The sequence below is a fragment of the Cryptomeria japonica genome, chromosome 9 (assembly GCF_030272615.1).
Source record: "Cryptomeria japonica chromosome 9, Sugi_1.0, whole genome shotgun sequence".
Lineage (NCBI taxonomy): Eukaryota > Viridiplantae > Streptophyta > Pinopsida > Cupressales > Cupressaceae > Cryptomeria > Cryptomeria japonica.
The window spans coordinates 6,903,212-6,918,110 of record NC_081413.1 but is presented as its reverse complement, the minus strand read 5'-3'; the positions used below and the strand labels follow the sequence as shown (position 1 = coordinate 6,918,110).

The following is a 14,899-nucleotide window of genomic DNA, read 5'->3' as shown; positions in this document are numbered from 1 at the left end:
ACCCCAAATCCAAAAACTCTGCCAAGGGATCTCATACCCACAAACTGTGTCATCCTGAAAAATGCGGTGCAGTGCCTCTGTGCCGCCCTCCTCTGACTGCTCATAGGGAAGTAGTGCCCTTACTATAGGAATCCGCAAAATCCGGTAGCAATCTTCCGGTGTCACTGTCATCTCCCCTGTGGCAAAATGAAAGGTGTTCGTATCACTATGCCACCTCTCTGCCAACGCTGTCAAGAGCCCCCGGTTCACAGTGAAGCGAGGCATATCCAAAAGTGAAGTCAATCCACATCTCTCTATGATATCCAAATCTGCCTGTGACAGTCTCGGTATCAACGTCCATGGTCTCGAGAATCTCTCCCTCGACTGAACAACCCCCAATCGCTCCTGTCAAAACAAACAAAAACATATCCAATATTAGTTTCCACATCAACACAAAGATATCAAAATCAAACTTACATCAACAACATGAAACAATTTGCTCATCTGCAATCAAAGTTCAAAATCCTATCATTTCATATCAACTTGTAACACAACTCAAGTTCTCCAAAAACCATATCAAAACTTGTAAAACAACTCAAGTACCAAAATCACATAAACTTGTAAAACAACTCAAGTTTCCCACCCATATCAGCTTGTAAAACAACTCAAGTTTCCAACCCATATCGGCTTGTAACACAACTCAAGCTTTCACATACATTGAACTTAAAATAGAACACGCAACTACATCATTTTTGATCAACACAACAGATTGATATCTATACATAACTTGGAAAATTGCACATCAAAACAAGTTATCCATATACTCATCTTGGATATATTCATCAAAACATGACAGACAAACAAAACAAAAATTTCAAATCGGTTGACACTGCAAAAAAAATTCTGATGCACTAAAACAGAACTTTAATGCGCTAAATCACCCCCACGCGCTAGGCTGTCTTTCCTATGCGCTAATCTACCTGTTCTATGCGCTAGACTCTGTCTACGCGCTACTCTTTTCCTTCATTGCACTACCTAACCCCTCCTATGCGCTAGACTCTGTCCACGCGCTGATCTATCCCTCCTAAGCGCTACCCGTTTAGCCCTATGCGCTAGGTTAGTCTTACGCGCTAAACACCCTTCCCTATGCGACCCTCTGCGGTCCCTATGCGCTAAGTTAGTCCTACGCGCTAAACCCCCTTCCCTATGTGAACCTCGGCGGCTCCTATGCGCTAGGTCACACCTATGCGCTACCTTGTTGACGTGAAGCGCTACCTAATACCTCACATGCGCTATTTTCCTTGCACGCGCTAACCTAAAAGTTTCATGCGCTAACCTACGATTTTCAGACGCAACTCCTAAATTTAAACTTGATGCGCTACTTCACACTTCGCATGCGCTACTGTGGACCTTAGACGCGCTAAAACGTAACCCCCGAACTTTGAAATTCAAAAAATGACAAAAAACGACAAAACAAAAAATCAAAAAGGGGTCAAAAACGTTGACTTACTGGTGGTCCACGCGCTACAGGCCTCCGGTACCTCCGAACGCGCTCGAAACGGTGTGTGATAAGGAATCGACATTTTCTCTCCAGAGCAAATTCTCTTTCTTCACAATCAACAAAACACAAATGAACCTAAATCAACCCCTAAATCCCTTTTATAGGAGGAAAATGAAATTAGGGTTAGCCGACTGGCCCTGTAATATGGTCGCGGTCTCCCCTATACCAAAACAGATATAACTTATCGTGAGATGAATCAATCTGCACACTTTTTACATACACGAAATCTTACACATCATCCGAACTTAATCAAATTAAATCAAAAAATTTCAAAATTGATTCATCTTCTGAGGGGGCATCACACATCGAATCTGGGGCACGACTTGCAAATCAAAAGAGCGACACAACAAAAACTGCATTTGATCATAAAATCACAAAAACACATCATTTTCTTTGAAATAACATGTGCACACACGTCACTTCAAAGAGGGGCAAAATGTAGACATATAAAAATGACCATATTCCTAAATGAATATTTTATGTTCATTTCTCTATTTAATTAAATCCAATTTAATTAAATTGTCCACATTCTTTTATTTTATTAAGTAAATTACTCAATTTATTTAAATAAAATTCACTATATCCATTTAATGAATAAATCATTTTATTCAAATAAATCCTCCTATCCACTTTTAATTAAATTCAAATTTAATGAAATAGTTATGCTAAATTGAATAAATCTAATTTATTTAATTTCCCCAAATGGCAACCAAATTGAATTAAAACATTTAATTCAATTAAATCCTATTATCCCTCCATCCATTTGCAAAATCCCAAACCCCTTTCTAATCCCTTCTAGAATCTTCTAAACACTTCTAATTAACTTAACCCTCCTCTAAACTTTGTCACATCCCTAAGCAAAGGGAAGTCACTTCTCAAAAACCTTAAAGTCTTTGATAACCATTGAAGGTTTTCAACCTTCAACCACTAAAACCCTTAAAATCTTTGAAAACCATTAAAGGCTTCCAACCTTCAACCACTTAATCCCTAAAGTCTCCAATAACCATTAATGGTTAATTCAAACCTTCCCACATGGTTAAAACATTTGTTTTGACTCAACCTCTATCCAACCCAAGGGTCTCATCAGGTCATTAATGCTTTGACCATGATTATCTCTTAATCATTTGCACAAAGGTTTATCCTTGGATTAACTCTTAATCCAGTGGGTAAGCCTAACTTAGACTTGACCCTTAGCCTTTAGATAACCATGAAGTCTTCTCAGGCCTTTAATGCCTCCAACCTCTTCTCTCAACCCAATCCTATGTTGACACTTGTCACCATTTCATTGGTGCCAATTGTGCACATGGATCCCCAACTTTCAAACCTGGCCCTTGATTAAACCTTTCAATCTTGACCATCCATTGCCCTGTTTATGCTATAAATAGAGCTCTCATTCCTCCATTCTCAACAATCATCTTTCAAATTTGAAGCATTACACTTATGCTCAAATTCTTTCAAGTTTTCATTTCATATATGCTCATCATTTAGCCTCTTTTAGATCAGAAATTAGACTAAATATGCATGTTTAGAATAAGTTCTTTATCATTTTAGCTCAATCATAGATTAAATATAGTATGCTAGGATAGTATTCATACTAATCTTGTCATCTTATCATCTAGTTTATTGCATTTTAGCATCATACATAGCTTACAACACATCTCATACTAAAATCAATCAAAAGCATCTCTCGTTCTCATATTTGCCATCCCTAAACCATTTTGCTCAGTAATCTGAGAGCAAAAACGTTGGTTTGAGGGACATTGTGAGATAGAGAACCATGGGACCCTCTTTGGGAAGCTGAGTAACACTACGTTACTCCATAGCTTGCATCAAGAAGTCCTGTGTGTGTGTGTGGACTAATATTTAACTAAATTTTCACATATTGAGTTTTATCAGCCCACTTTTCCCGCATACAGGTACTATTCAATTTATTGATGATCCAACCTTTCACACACAAGCACAAATCATCCTAGATTACTAATTTTAAGCTACAACAATGAATATTTAAAATTTCATGCTTTACAAGCTATAAAGGAGTTTATGAACTTATACAAGTGAGAGATTGGATATAAATCGTTTTTTTTTTAATTCTACACATAATTTTTTGTGAAGATGGTGGTGATAGCAAGTAGCTTTTGTCATTTACAACATTTGATAAAAAGGTCACATTTGTTGGAGGCATTTTTCCAACTCATGTTTTTTTGAAACTTCCACATTTTGCATGCAAAATTACCATATATGTAGGGGAAGAGGGGTTGCTATTTTATTATGTGAGTTGTCACTTAATATCCTCATACTACAACAAGCATAGGTAAATCATCACCTTCACATCTCATATCTAGCCTATACTGATTGCTTTTTCGTTGGAGTTTATCTTTAAATTTAATACTATTAGGGGAGAGGAGCCCATAGTGGTGATAGTAGTTGGGCACAATTAGACCTTTATTGGAGTACAAAAAGTGTTATGACAATACTTGTCCTCAAAAAGGTTTCATTAATCTAAAAAACCAATCAATTGTGTGGTGCCACATCAATGCACCAATAAACATGACTTAGTGCACAACTATGGGTCTTACTTTTCTTTTTTGGACCATTTTGGACACCTTAGCAAAAAGACATGTTGATGTGGCATCATATTTGACCATGTGGACTTGAAACCAATTGTTTTAGGTAGGGGACTTGAAAAGTAAGCATTTGTATGATATTATATTTACTAAACATTTAATTTTATAACAATATCTACTAATTTTATTTATACCAATATAAATATTTTATTAAAATTATATATTTACTTTAGTTAAATGAAAATAATTATGCACATAGATAAAATAATTTTATAGATTTATTAAATTTTTTTGTGGGCTATATTTTATTTGTCTTGTATTTTTATTATTTTTGTGTTAGATCTTTTATAATTGTTGTTAATATGTTCACCTCATTACATTCCACCTTTTGTTACACCTCTTATTGTGATGAACTTTTTTTATAGGTAATATTTGAACTGCAAATTGTTCTTATCTTAGCTACATGATTTGTTGTATCGTGGCATCTTCCTTAGGTAGATGGTTTTATGTGTCTTATGTATTGTTCTTAATAAGTGACTAGGTGAGTATTGTGTCTTGCTATTCTTTAAAAAAGATAGGATCAAAATAACAATAAATCAAAACAACATCAAATAGGGCGAAAACAAAGCATAAAATAAAGTTGCCAAGCTAAAGAAGACAACTTTGTTGATCTAACTTGTGTTACATTCGATCCAATGATACATTGTAGTGTATTGTTGTTTGCAACATGACCAACTTCATATTTATAGTTGAAAGATTACAAAATATAGAAACCTATAGTGTTTTTTTGGAAGATTCTACATTCTTATTTTATATTTTAACAATCTAGAATGTTCTTGCTTTGTGGAAGACTAGAAAAATCTTTGTATTATTCTATATCATTTTATTTTGAATGGTAATTTCTTGATCTAAGTTATTCCCTTAATGAAAATCAATAAACAAAGATACATCCCATGTCATGTAGAGTAAAATTCATTATCTAAAACTAATTTGCAAAATTAATGAAAAGTATGTTAGGGATATTGGGATTTAATTGTAAAACTATTTTTCTATATTCTTTAAATACATTGTAAGATTGGGGAAATTTGTTTTCAACTATTGCAATCAATTGAAAATCTTTATTTGCATATTCAACTTGTATGTAAATATTCAATTGAGTATTTCAATGTGTAACTTCGTTAAAGTAATCAATCATTTTTTTCCAAATCAATTGAATCTAAGTCGGTCAATTTTTCCTCTATATTAAACATACTAGCAATATCACCATTTTATAATTTTCTTCTAAAGTTTGCCACATCAATATTGGATTATCAAATGTTCTATTGAGATTGAGAGTCAGTGTGCTCTATAGGATCAATTCTTTCAAAATATTTTTTACTACAATTTTTTAATCTGCAAAACTAGTTCCTACAAAGATTGACAAACTCTCATTTGTAAAGCCTATGTTAATTAAAAATAAAAATCAGCCCTCAAAATCACTTCAAAGCTTGGCTAGCTAAACAAATATCAATCTGACAATCACTAACTCTAATACCATGTGAAAAAAATCTAAAATAGCAACAAAACATAACAACAACAAAAGGGCAAAAACAAAGTTGACATTCAACTCAATAATGGAGTGGACAACAGTATTGTTTGCAATGAATAGCCTCATATTTATACTTAGAGAATAAAATAATCTAAATAGAGGATTCTATATTCTTATAGTTCATTCTAATAATTTAGAATGTTTTTGCATTGTGCAAAATTCTAGAAAAATCTTTGTATTGTTTTAAATAGTCTATTTTTTTATTATATTTTAATCATAAAATATAGCATAATATCTAGAATTTGTCATAGAAATAATTATTATAAATTGATCAAAATTGAACAAACTTTAAATATAATACAATTTGGATTGTTATATTGTTGAAGATTGGAGGGTTTTTACAAAGAATGGAGAGAAAATTAATAATGTTTGAAAAAAACTTTGTATATGGTGGATTGTCACATTAAATAAGATTTGTAGTGTAGGCTAACTATTTGTTGAGCTTAATTTTTTTTAGATGGATAAAAGCTTGTCATTAAAGATGTATAAGTTTCTTGGTTATTGTTCTTATGGTTGTCATAATTGAAATTGATATTATAATTTGAATGGTTTATGATGATAACGGGACAATATTATTGAGAATTTTTAAGAGCTTTTATAAGCAAGCGGTCCCCTCTATCAATAGATAAGTTTAAAATTTCCAGCTACAATAGTCATATTTTTTAAGCAACAATGAATGTTAAATTTATAATTAAATCTAGAATTATATAAATTAAATATAACAAATTATTGATTAAGATTTGAAAAATTATAAATAAATGGCATTTCATTGTAAAATTTTAGAAATTTGATAGGTCATATATAAGGACTCGCTTGCCCTAACCCTAGTTTAACCACCATAGTAACTCAAAGTTGCAAATTAATTAAATTATCATTAATGCACATGCGATGATCACGACAATTGACTGACAAATAATAAGTGAAATTTAACATTCATGCGATTAACATGCGGATCGTATTTAACTTGCAACTAAATGCAATGTAGTAAAAGCATCATAATTATCAACGCACATGCATAGAAGTAAATTGTTTGCATGAGTTATTATGTATTAAATCAACATGCAATTTGAATAATTAAATCATCTAACTGGAAATTAAATACGATCATGCATACATGCGGAAAAGAAAAGTAAACTATGCATGTTAGTGGGTTAGTAGGTTAGTAGTTTTTTTCTCTCTTCTCTTTCTGTTAGTTACATTGCATGGCGATTTTCTGTCGCACTACATCGTGTGACCTTGTAGTTCTTTTCATACTTTGACATGTGACCATTCCGATCAATTTTACAAATAAGAAACAATTTACATCATATAATCATTACAAAATTTATCTGAAATCTCTGATTTACTAATTTTATGTCTCCGGATGTGTCACCTTTGTTCCCCTGGACAAACTCCCCCCTGCAAACCGGATGACGAACATATGAGCTTACGCTTCCCGGATGCCCATAAGTTTCAGTCCCTCGCGACGGAGTTCCCTAGCAAGCAGGGACCAATTAGTGGGAATGGAACCATATGCATTCATGTAGAACTAACAACCCATCCGGTTGAACTTAACTACATGTGTTATGGCAGGGAGAAATTAAATAAATAGTTAAGTTCTCCCATTAACTATTTATTTATTAGCCCATAAACAAGCACCCTATTCCATAAGCATCCCTCATGGACAGAAAATAAAAAACAGTCCGTCCTTTTAATTTCTTTATCATATTCCAATAATTATTCTACTCCTTGTCCTATATAATAGTTTATTATTTTCTAATTATTTACTAATATAAAACCCTTTCATTGTTAGGATTTCCCAATTACTTATATATTTTAAGAAATTCCCTTCACCATATTTGGTTTTGTTACATTAAAAAAAAATGATCTCCCAAATATTGCTTAATTACTATCAACCGGAAACTACAACCAAATAATACAAATAATTTACAAAGAAAGAATAAGGCCAACCAGTAATTCTGACTGTAGAATTAAGAAAATTAAAAACTCACTATTCTCAGGCAACCGACTTGGCTAAAACGAATACAGTCCTTATTTTTACTTGGGATTTCAACTAGCTTATCCAGGTAAAGGCGTGGGAAGATGGGTAAAAGCGTGGATCGAGAGGGGGAATAGGAGGAGACGTCTTTCATGCTGAAACATACCACTCAACACGATTCACCTTCTAAATCACCCATATCGTGACAAGTTATATTAACAGAAGGAAAAAAAAAATGCATTTAGTACTCACTCATGCAATATTATAATTTACAATCTTAAAATTGATTTTATTATTATATATTTTTTTAATAACTCAACCTACAATTGGCCTCTAATTCAATTTAAAATATTTTACTTTATCTCTTTAATTATATATATTTTCAGTCTATTTATTAATTCTTGCGTGATTAAAATATTCGTGCATATTTTCTATTATGCATGCTACTTGTAATTTACAAATCTTGATTTTAATATTTTTCTTTTTTATATTCGACTATCAAATACTCCTTTTCGAATAATTAATTGTTATATTTTATTTAATTTTTTTAATTGATCTTTTTATTTATTTATTTTAACTTCTGAATAATTATATTTTAATTATTCAATTTATTTCTAGCATTGATTATTTATTACTCTCTTAAGTAGTATATATATATATGAATTTACTAATTATTATCTAATTGGTGTTTTGGATAGGGATCCATTTTTTTGGTCACTATCGGCGAGCTAGAAAACTCCTCCTCGGTCATATGTCTGTCTTTGACTATTAACCTGCAACCACCTCATGCTCGACAAAAAGTCGTCAGATCACGATTAAGAATGCATTATATACATCATCACATTTAAAATCTAACAAAATCATTAACAATATTAAGCATTATCATTGGAACGACATTTAACATCATAAATAGCATTAAATATCATCATAAATATAACTAATCGTCATTATTATCATTAAACAACATAGTATCATCGACATCATTAATTAAATCAATAATCAAAGTCATCACGTGTGAAAATATCTATGACAACTAAAAGTAATCTCTAACTAGATTGTTTGAATCAGATTGTGACATCAACTCCAAATAAACATATCTCATAAAAATAAAAATTAAGACAGAGATTCAAATTTATGGTATAACATTATTTTCTTTCTTTCCACAAAATAACTTCCATATCCAAAAATCATTATGAAAGGTGGATTAGTGTTTAATGTCCTTTCTTGCTTTTCCAAATTACAATTGATATAATCAGAGGGGAGAGAAGTTTCAGTTTTCTAAAATATATTTTGAATACTGAATTTGCAATTTGCTAGTTGTTTAAGTTATTTCTTTTGAAAAACATTATTTTGATTATCTTTATTGATTCTAGGGGAAGAACATCGGATTTTGATTTATTCTTTTTAATTGTCTTTGTATGCGACTGAACTAGTTATAGCTATTGATCTGGCTTCTGGGTAGTAACGATGCACAATGTGGATTCAGTTATGTGCACAATAGTCAAAAAGTACACATTTCAAAGTGTCGTCTGATACCTAACTAAAGATGTTCCAGTAACTCAAAATCGCTAGTACTTGTTGACAAATGTCCCAATAGTGGTGCACAAATGGGACAAATGTTCCAATAATGATGCACAAATGGGCCAATTGATTGATGACTATTGAGAGATCAACATGACAGTAAGATGATGGTTATTGGAACTATGTTATCTATTAATGCTCTTCCCTAATCTTAGAAGAATTTAATGCTTTATTTTTTACAGTGGTGTATGAAGATGGTTGTTATGCAAGAATCTCCTTGTTTGAGAATCAACAGGAAGAGCGAAAAAATGCTGTTTAATTCAAAAATATTTTTGACTTTGAATAGAAAGTTCGGTGATGGCAATATTTTTTCGAGAGCGGAAAAACCAAAGAATTTACAAAAACATGTGCGCAGCGGAATCGTTTAACGCGGTTTTTGCCTTTCCTCTGCAAATGGTTTTCTCTGACCTTTCTCACACAGCTTCTCATATTTAAAAGGAACTGCTGACCATTTATAAATTTATGTTACCATGGATATAAAAGCGAAGCAAGTGACGGATGAAGAATTGTTGAGCAAGCTAGAGTACTACTGTAACAGTGCCCCACGTTTGCAGGTGGAAACACTTGAAACCATTCTCAAACACAACGCACAAGTAGAATATCTGCTGAAACATGGCCTCAACGCTCGCACAGACATCGAATCCTTCAAACAATACATTCCTCTCAGCACTTATTCCGATTACACATTTGAAATTCAACGACTTGCAGATGGGGAGAAATCTCCAATTTTGTCGCCAGATCCACTTCTATGCATGTTTTTCAGGTATGCTCAGAATCTTCAGAATTAAGAGCATAGCATTTGGATAAAACTGTGAAAATTTAATTTTCAAATAGTGCTCAGGATCATACCTGACATTCCATTATGAGGATTAAAGTAGAGGAAAATGAATGGAATGCAGACTGTGGCCCCTCAATATAAGTACAATTTGCCCCATCTAAGAAATAATTAAATGCAAACGTAGCCATTATGTAATCCAAAATATCCAAAATTTGAATGTCCATACCCTTAAATTTTCGTTGTATCGTTTCTATTGCTTATATAGTTTTTCTGTGGCTGTGATCAGCTCGGGGACTACTTCTCAGCAGCCAAAGCTAATACCGCACTTTGATTCGGAGCTGTCGCGGTCTGGCAGTAATTTTGTCCGCCAGATTGCTGCTGCATCTGTCAGAAAGTAAGATAAACCACTACACCTGAGGTTATCATTTTGCAATTCATTTTATTTTTAATATTTTATGTTCCTTCGGTACTCAAATTTAGGAACTCTAATTCAACCAAATCTTAAATTAGAATTCGATTTTTTGTTTTAAAAATATTTGGAAAGCTTCGCTGATTTTATAATACTCTACACGGATCAAAAAACTAAAAATTTATATATAGATAGATCGATACAAAATTGGGGCCGCAAATTATGAAATCGAATATTGCATTTAGGTTAAGAAACATGGAAATAGTATATGAGTCAAACTTCAAATTAAAGTACTCCAATTGGAAAAATAATAATCACACAAGGAACCCCTAAAATGTACTCAAGTACTCCAATTTGTAAAATAATAATCATACAAAGAACCCCTAGAATGTCTTGCGTTCCGATCATTATAAGATACATTGCATCCAACATGCGCACGTTTCTTTATGTCTATAATATATGTTGTGACTTGTGAGCTGGTTGTTGTGTGTTGCTCGGTGCTGCATTATCTAGGTATACAGACCTAATTTCGGCTAGAATTAAGCAAAATCCTCTGTTTTGTTGGAGCAAACGTAGAGAGAAACACTCAGAAATTTGCACAACAAAAAGGCATTGGAATGATTAGCGTCCAAGTAATGTTCAGCTAGAAAAAATTCAGCAGTGTATAATAGTAAATTTCATCAAGCAATAAAATTTCACAATTTTGTGAAGATTTGGTTGCCTAGGGATTCCCGGACTTGAAGCAACTTAGCGTGTTCTACAGAGGAGTAATAATAAATCTGCATGACATCCCTATTCAACAAGACCAATTCATTGATCGATGTTTCGTGTTTCAGGATATTTCTTCCAAGACATGGATCTAAATCTCTGAGTTTTATGTATGCCGGCAAGGTTATGGAGACCAAGGGCGGTGTTGAGGCTATGGCTGCCACTGCCTATGGTCTGCGAAACCCACAAAACCAAAACATGATTTCTATGTATATCAGCCCTCCACAGGTTTTCCTGGGGTCAGAGGTCCAACAGCAGATGTACTGCCATCTTCTCTGTGGTCTCAGAGTAGCCGAAGCCATCGACAGCATCAAAGCCCCATATGCATATGGTTTACTTAAAGCATTTCAACTCCTGGAGTCCCGATGGCAGCAGCTCTGTGAGGATATAAAAAATGGATATATTAGCCCAACAGTTGTCACTGACTTTGCAATGCGAAAAAATGTTGAAGAGCAAGTTTTAGGTGAACCAAAGCCTGAGATTGCAGAGAGAGTTCAGCAGGAGTGTTCCAAAGGTGAGTGGAGAGGAATTGTCGGGAGATTATGGCCAAATGCCAGATATGTGTCCTGTGTTATGACAGGAAGCATGGAACAGTATTATTCCCAAATTAGACACTATGCAGGTGATGTGACTTTGTTGGGTGGGGATTTCCTTGCCTCTGAATGTGCTGTGGGAGTCAACTTGGATAGAATCCGTCCACCTCAGGAGACACTCTTCACCATTGTGCCAACCGTGGCTTACTATGAGTTCATTCTCGTCAATGACTATGGAGTCCCGAATACTGATATTGCTACTGTGGATTTGTGCAATGTGGAGGTGGGGAAAATGTATGAAGTTGTGGCTACCACATATAGAGGTTAGTTGGGTTCACACACTATGTTTTGGTTAATCTATTTGGTGCTGCCAACTTCCACTGTTTAACTAATAAACTTGATCATCAGCTCTAGTGATGCAGATAATTCTCATATCTGCAATTTAGTCCTTTGCATGATAGAGAAATTAAAGAAAACAAATGAGCAGTGGCCAACAAAGAAAAACATAGAATTGTACTCCAAAAACTATCTGATTACTGTATTCATTATTCTGCAGCAGAAGCTTACATCTTCCCAAAGAAAAACTAACTCTTACATTACCAGCTAATCCCATTTATTTCAGACACTAACCCTAAACTCCCTCCTACTGAGATTGCAACCAGAATCTATGCCTAATTTAACTCCTACGTAACCTCTTTCAACCAGCAACTAACACTGATCAAAACATGACTCAGCTGATAACAAAGAAGACCAGTCAAACAACTGGTTGAACTGGTGGCTAAAACTTTAATTAAGCCCAAAAGACTAGCTGTTAGACTAGATGCTCCGCATCATCTAGTATACTCTAAATCCTTTCCTTTTTCCTTAATTGATTCCACCTAATTTGTCAATAAGGATCTCTTAAAATCTTGAAAGGAATATCTCTGATTAAGAATTCAGTAACTCTTTAACTAAGGCTATCAACTAGAATAACAGAATTAAATAACTCTTAAAATAAATATGGGACTTGAATTTTTCTCAGCTCCTATAATTGTGAAACCATATTTTTGGTTGAAACTTCCTGTCAAGATTCCATAGCCCTCAAACTGTATTTTATTGGAAATAAAGATCATCTCAAGAATTGAGAAATCTCTTCTTATTTGGAAAGGGAGTTTCGAATTTTAGGGAAAATATAGAAGCATTTAATAAGGTAAGAGTTTTTCTCATAGAAGCTAATGCAGAATTCAAAGTACACAAAATATGAAACTGGAAATTAAATAATTTGAAACATATTTCTTCTTTTGGTTTTGGGCTATAGTTCTAGCATTGATATTAGAATTAAGCTTTGGGGTCTTGGATTGTTTGGATGTTAAACTATAGTCGAAAACACAGAGTATAAAGAACCATGAAAATCCAAAATCACTGTTTTGAAATCAACTTGGCTAGGACTCGTGGATCCAAGTCTGAATCAGGCTTGGAGGGTCAGCAACCATGACCGCAGACTTTTGCTAGTCTTACGCTGAGACTAATGAATCTGCTTAAACTTGTGAATTTCAGTATACTCGCTAGTCTTGACTGTCAGCCTCGGCCGAGTTTGTCAAAAGTTCAGAAAATCAATTCAATTTTTTTTTAAAAAGGCACAACTTTTTCTTGTATAGAATATATTTTTTTAGTTGTGGAGTTTTGGTGAAGTGTTTCCATGGAATCTGAATCCAGACCCGAAAACAGATTGCCGAGTTTTTGCCCAGTCCAAGTCCCAACACAAGACAAAATGTAAAGACAGAACAGAAGATATATCCAACATATTCCAAAATCAATCGAAAGAACCAAGAGAAATAAGGACCAGATCCCATCAAGGACAGGCTAGTCTTCTTTGTAAGTAGACTTGGCCACCAACCCAAAAATAAATTGCCAATAAATTAAAAAAATCCAAAGATATGATATAATGTTACAAGTAGGGCAATATAAAGAATTATACAGTTTGTCAGATTCATATACCGACTGGATTTGTAATTTGATTGGGGGTATAGCGAGGGCTATGCATCAATCGTGTGTTAAAATTATCTTACCAGGTCTTTGTTTTATATTTGTGCAGGACTTTACCGCTGCCGACTTGGAGACATTGTGAGAATAAGGGGTTTTTACGGGCATACACCTCAGGTTGAGTACATCAGTAAAGTATGCAATTTTGGAGACATTGTGAATGAGAAACAACTGATGGATGTAATGCACAAGATTGGGCAGATTTTTTCATACGAAACAGAAATGGAAATTGTGGATTTTGCATGCAATGCAGATTATTCATCTTCTCCAAACCGTATTCAGCTGTTTTGGGAGCTGAAGGAGCTGAAAAATGGCCCCAGTTTGGAGGAACCTCAACATTATGAGAAATTATTCAGAAGATACTGCCTTCTTTTTGATGAATGTTTGAATGAGTATGAATATATAAGGATGGAAAGAATAAATAAGAATTTGAATCCTTCTGAATTGTGCATAGTTAGAGGAGGAAGCTTCGATGCAATCATGGAGGTTGCAATGCAGAAGGGGGCAACTGCCAGTCAATACAAGCCTCCTAGAATAATAAGAAATGTTCACATTTTGAATGTTTTGAGAACAGCTACTCTGATTAAGGTCTCTTAGTTTTGAGACTAACCTCATAGGTCATAGAAGGAGCAGTGCCATCTTGGGCTGCTGCTTTAATTTGCTTGCTCCATGCAGTCCAATGCATTTGCAAATTAGTAAAGGCTACAAATTAAATTATTGAAAACCAGAAGAACAGTTGTTGAAAGGAATTTTCAGAGATATTAACAGTGCGGGGTTATAGATTTGTTCTAAAATTGAAAATCAGTGAAACAAACTTTTTGTGTTAAAGTTTTAATTTATTTATTTGAGTATCTAAATCTGGAAAATTTTCTCTGCATCTATGAAGTCTCAAAAGTTTAATCTCATGGAATCCTTTCAATAAGTAGCTTTTAGAATGGTCTCAGCATTGTCAACAACATCCGCCAAAAAAATTCAGTTGGGACCAGAAGGTTATGTTCTATTAATTTGTGATATGTAGATGGTATTAATTACGTGGTCCCATTGAAGGGGTTTGATCTCCATTTTAACTGGGAGGATAGTTTCCTCGAACTGAAAAATTATATGTATAGAATAAAAATGATTTAAAAATAAAATAAAA

General features: G+C 33.7%; 1 protein-coding gene across 1 annotated transcript; it reads left to right on the top strand.

Annotated features, from left to right (window-relative positions):
• Positions 1-9,290: 9,290 nt before the first annotated feature.
• On the top strand, positions 9,291-14,618 carry LOC131067753 (probable indole-3-acetic acid-amido synthetase GH3.6). Its single transcript, XM_058002880.2, has 4 exons — positions 9,291-10,014; positions 10,316-10,423; positions 11,275-12,062; positions 13,814-14,618. Exons 1-4 carry the CDS (start codon positions 9,722-9,724, stop codon positions 14,356-14,358), a joined length of 1,734 nt encoding a protein of 577 aa, XP_057858863.2. The 5' UTR covers positions 9,291-9,721; the 3' UTR covers positions 14,359-14,618.
• The last annotated feature ends 281 nt before the right edge of the window (positions 14,619-14,899 follow it).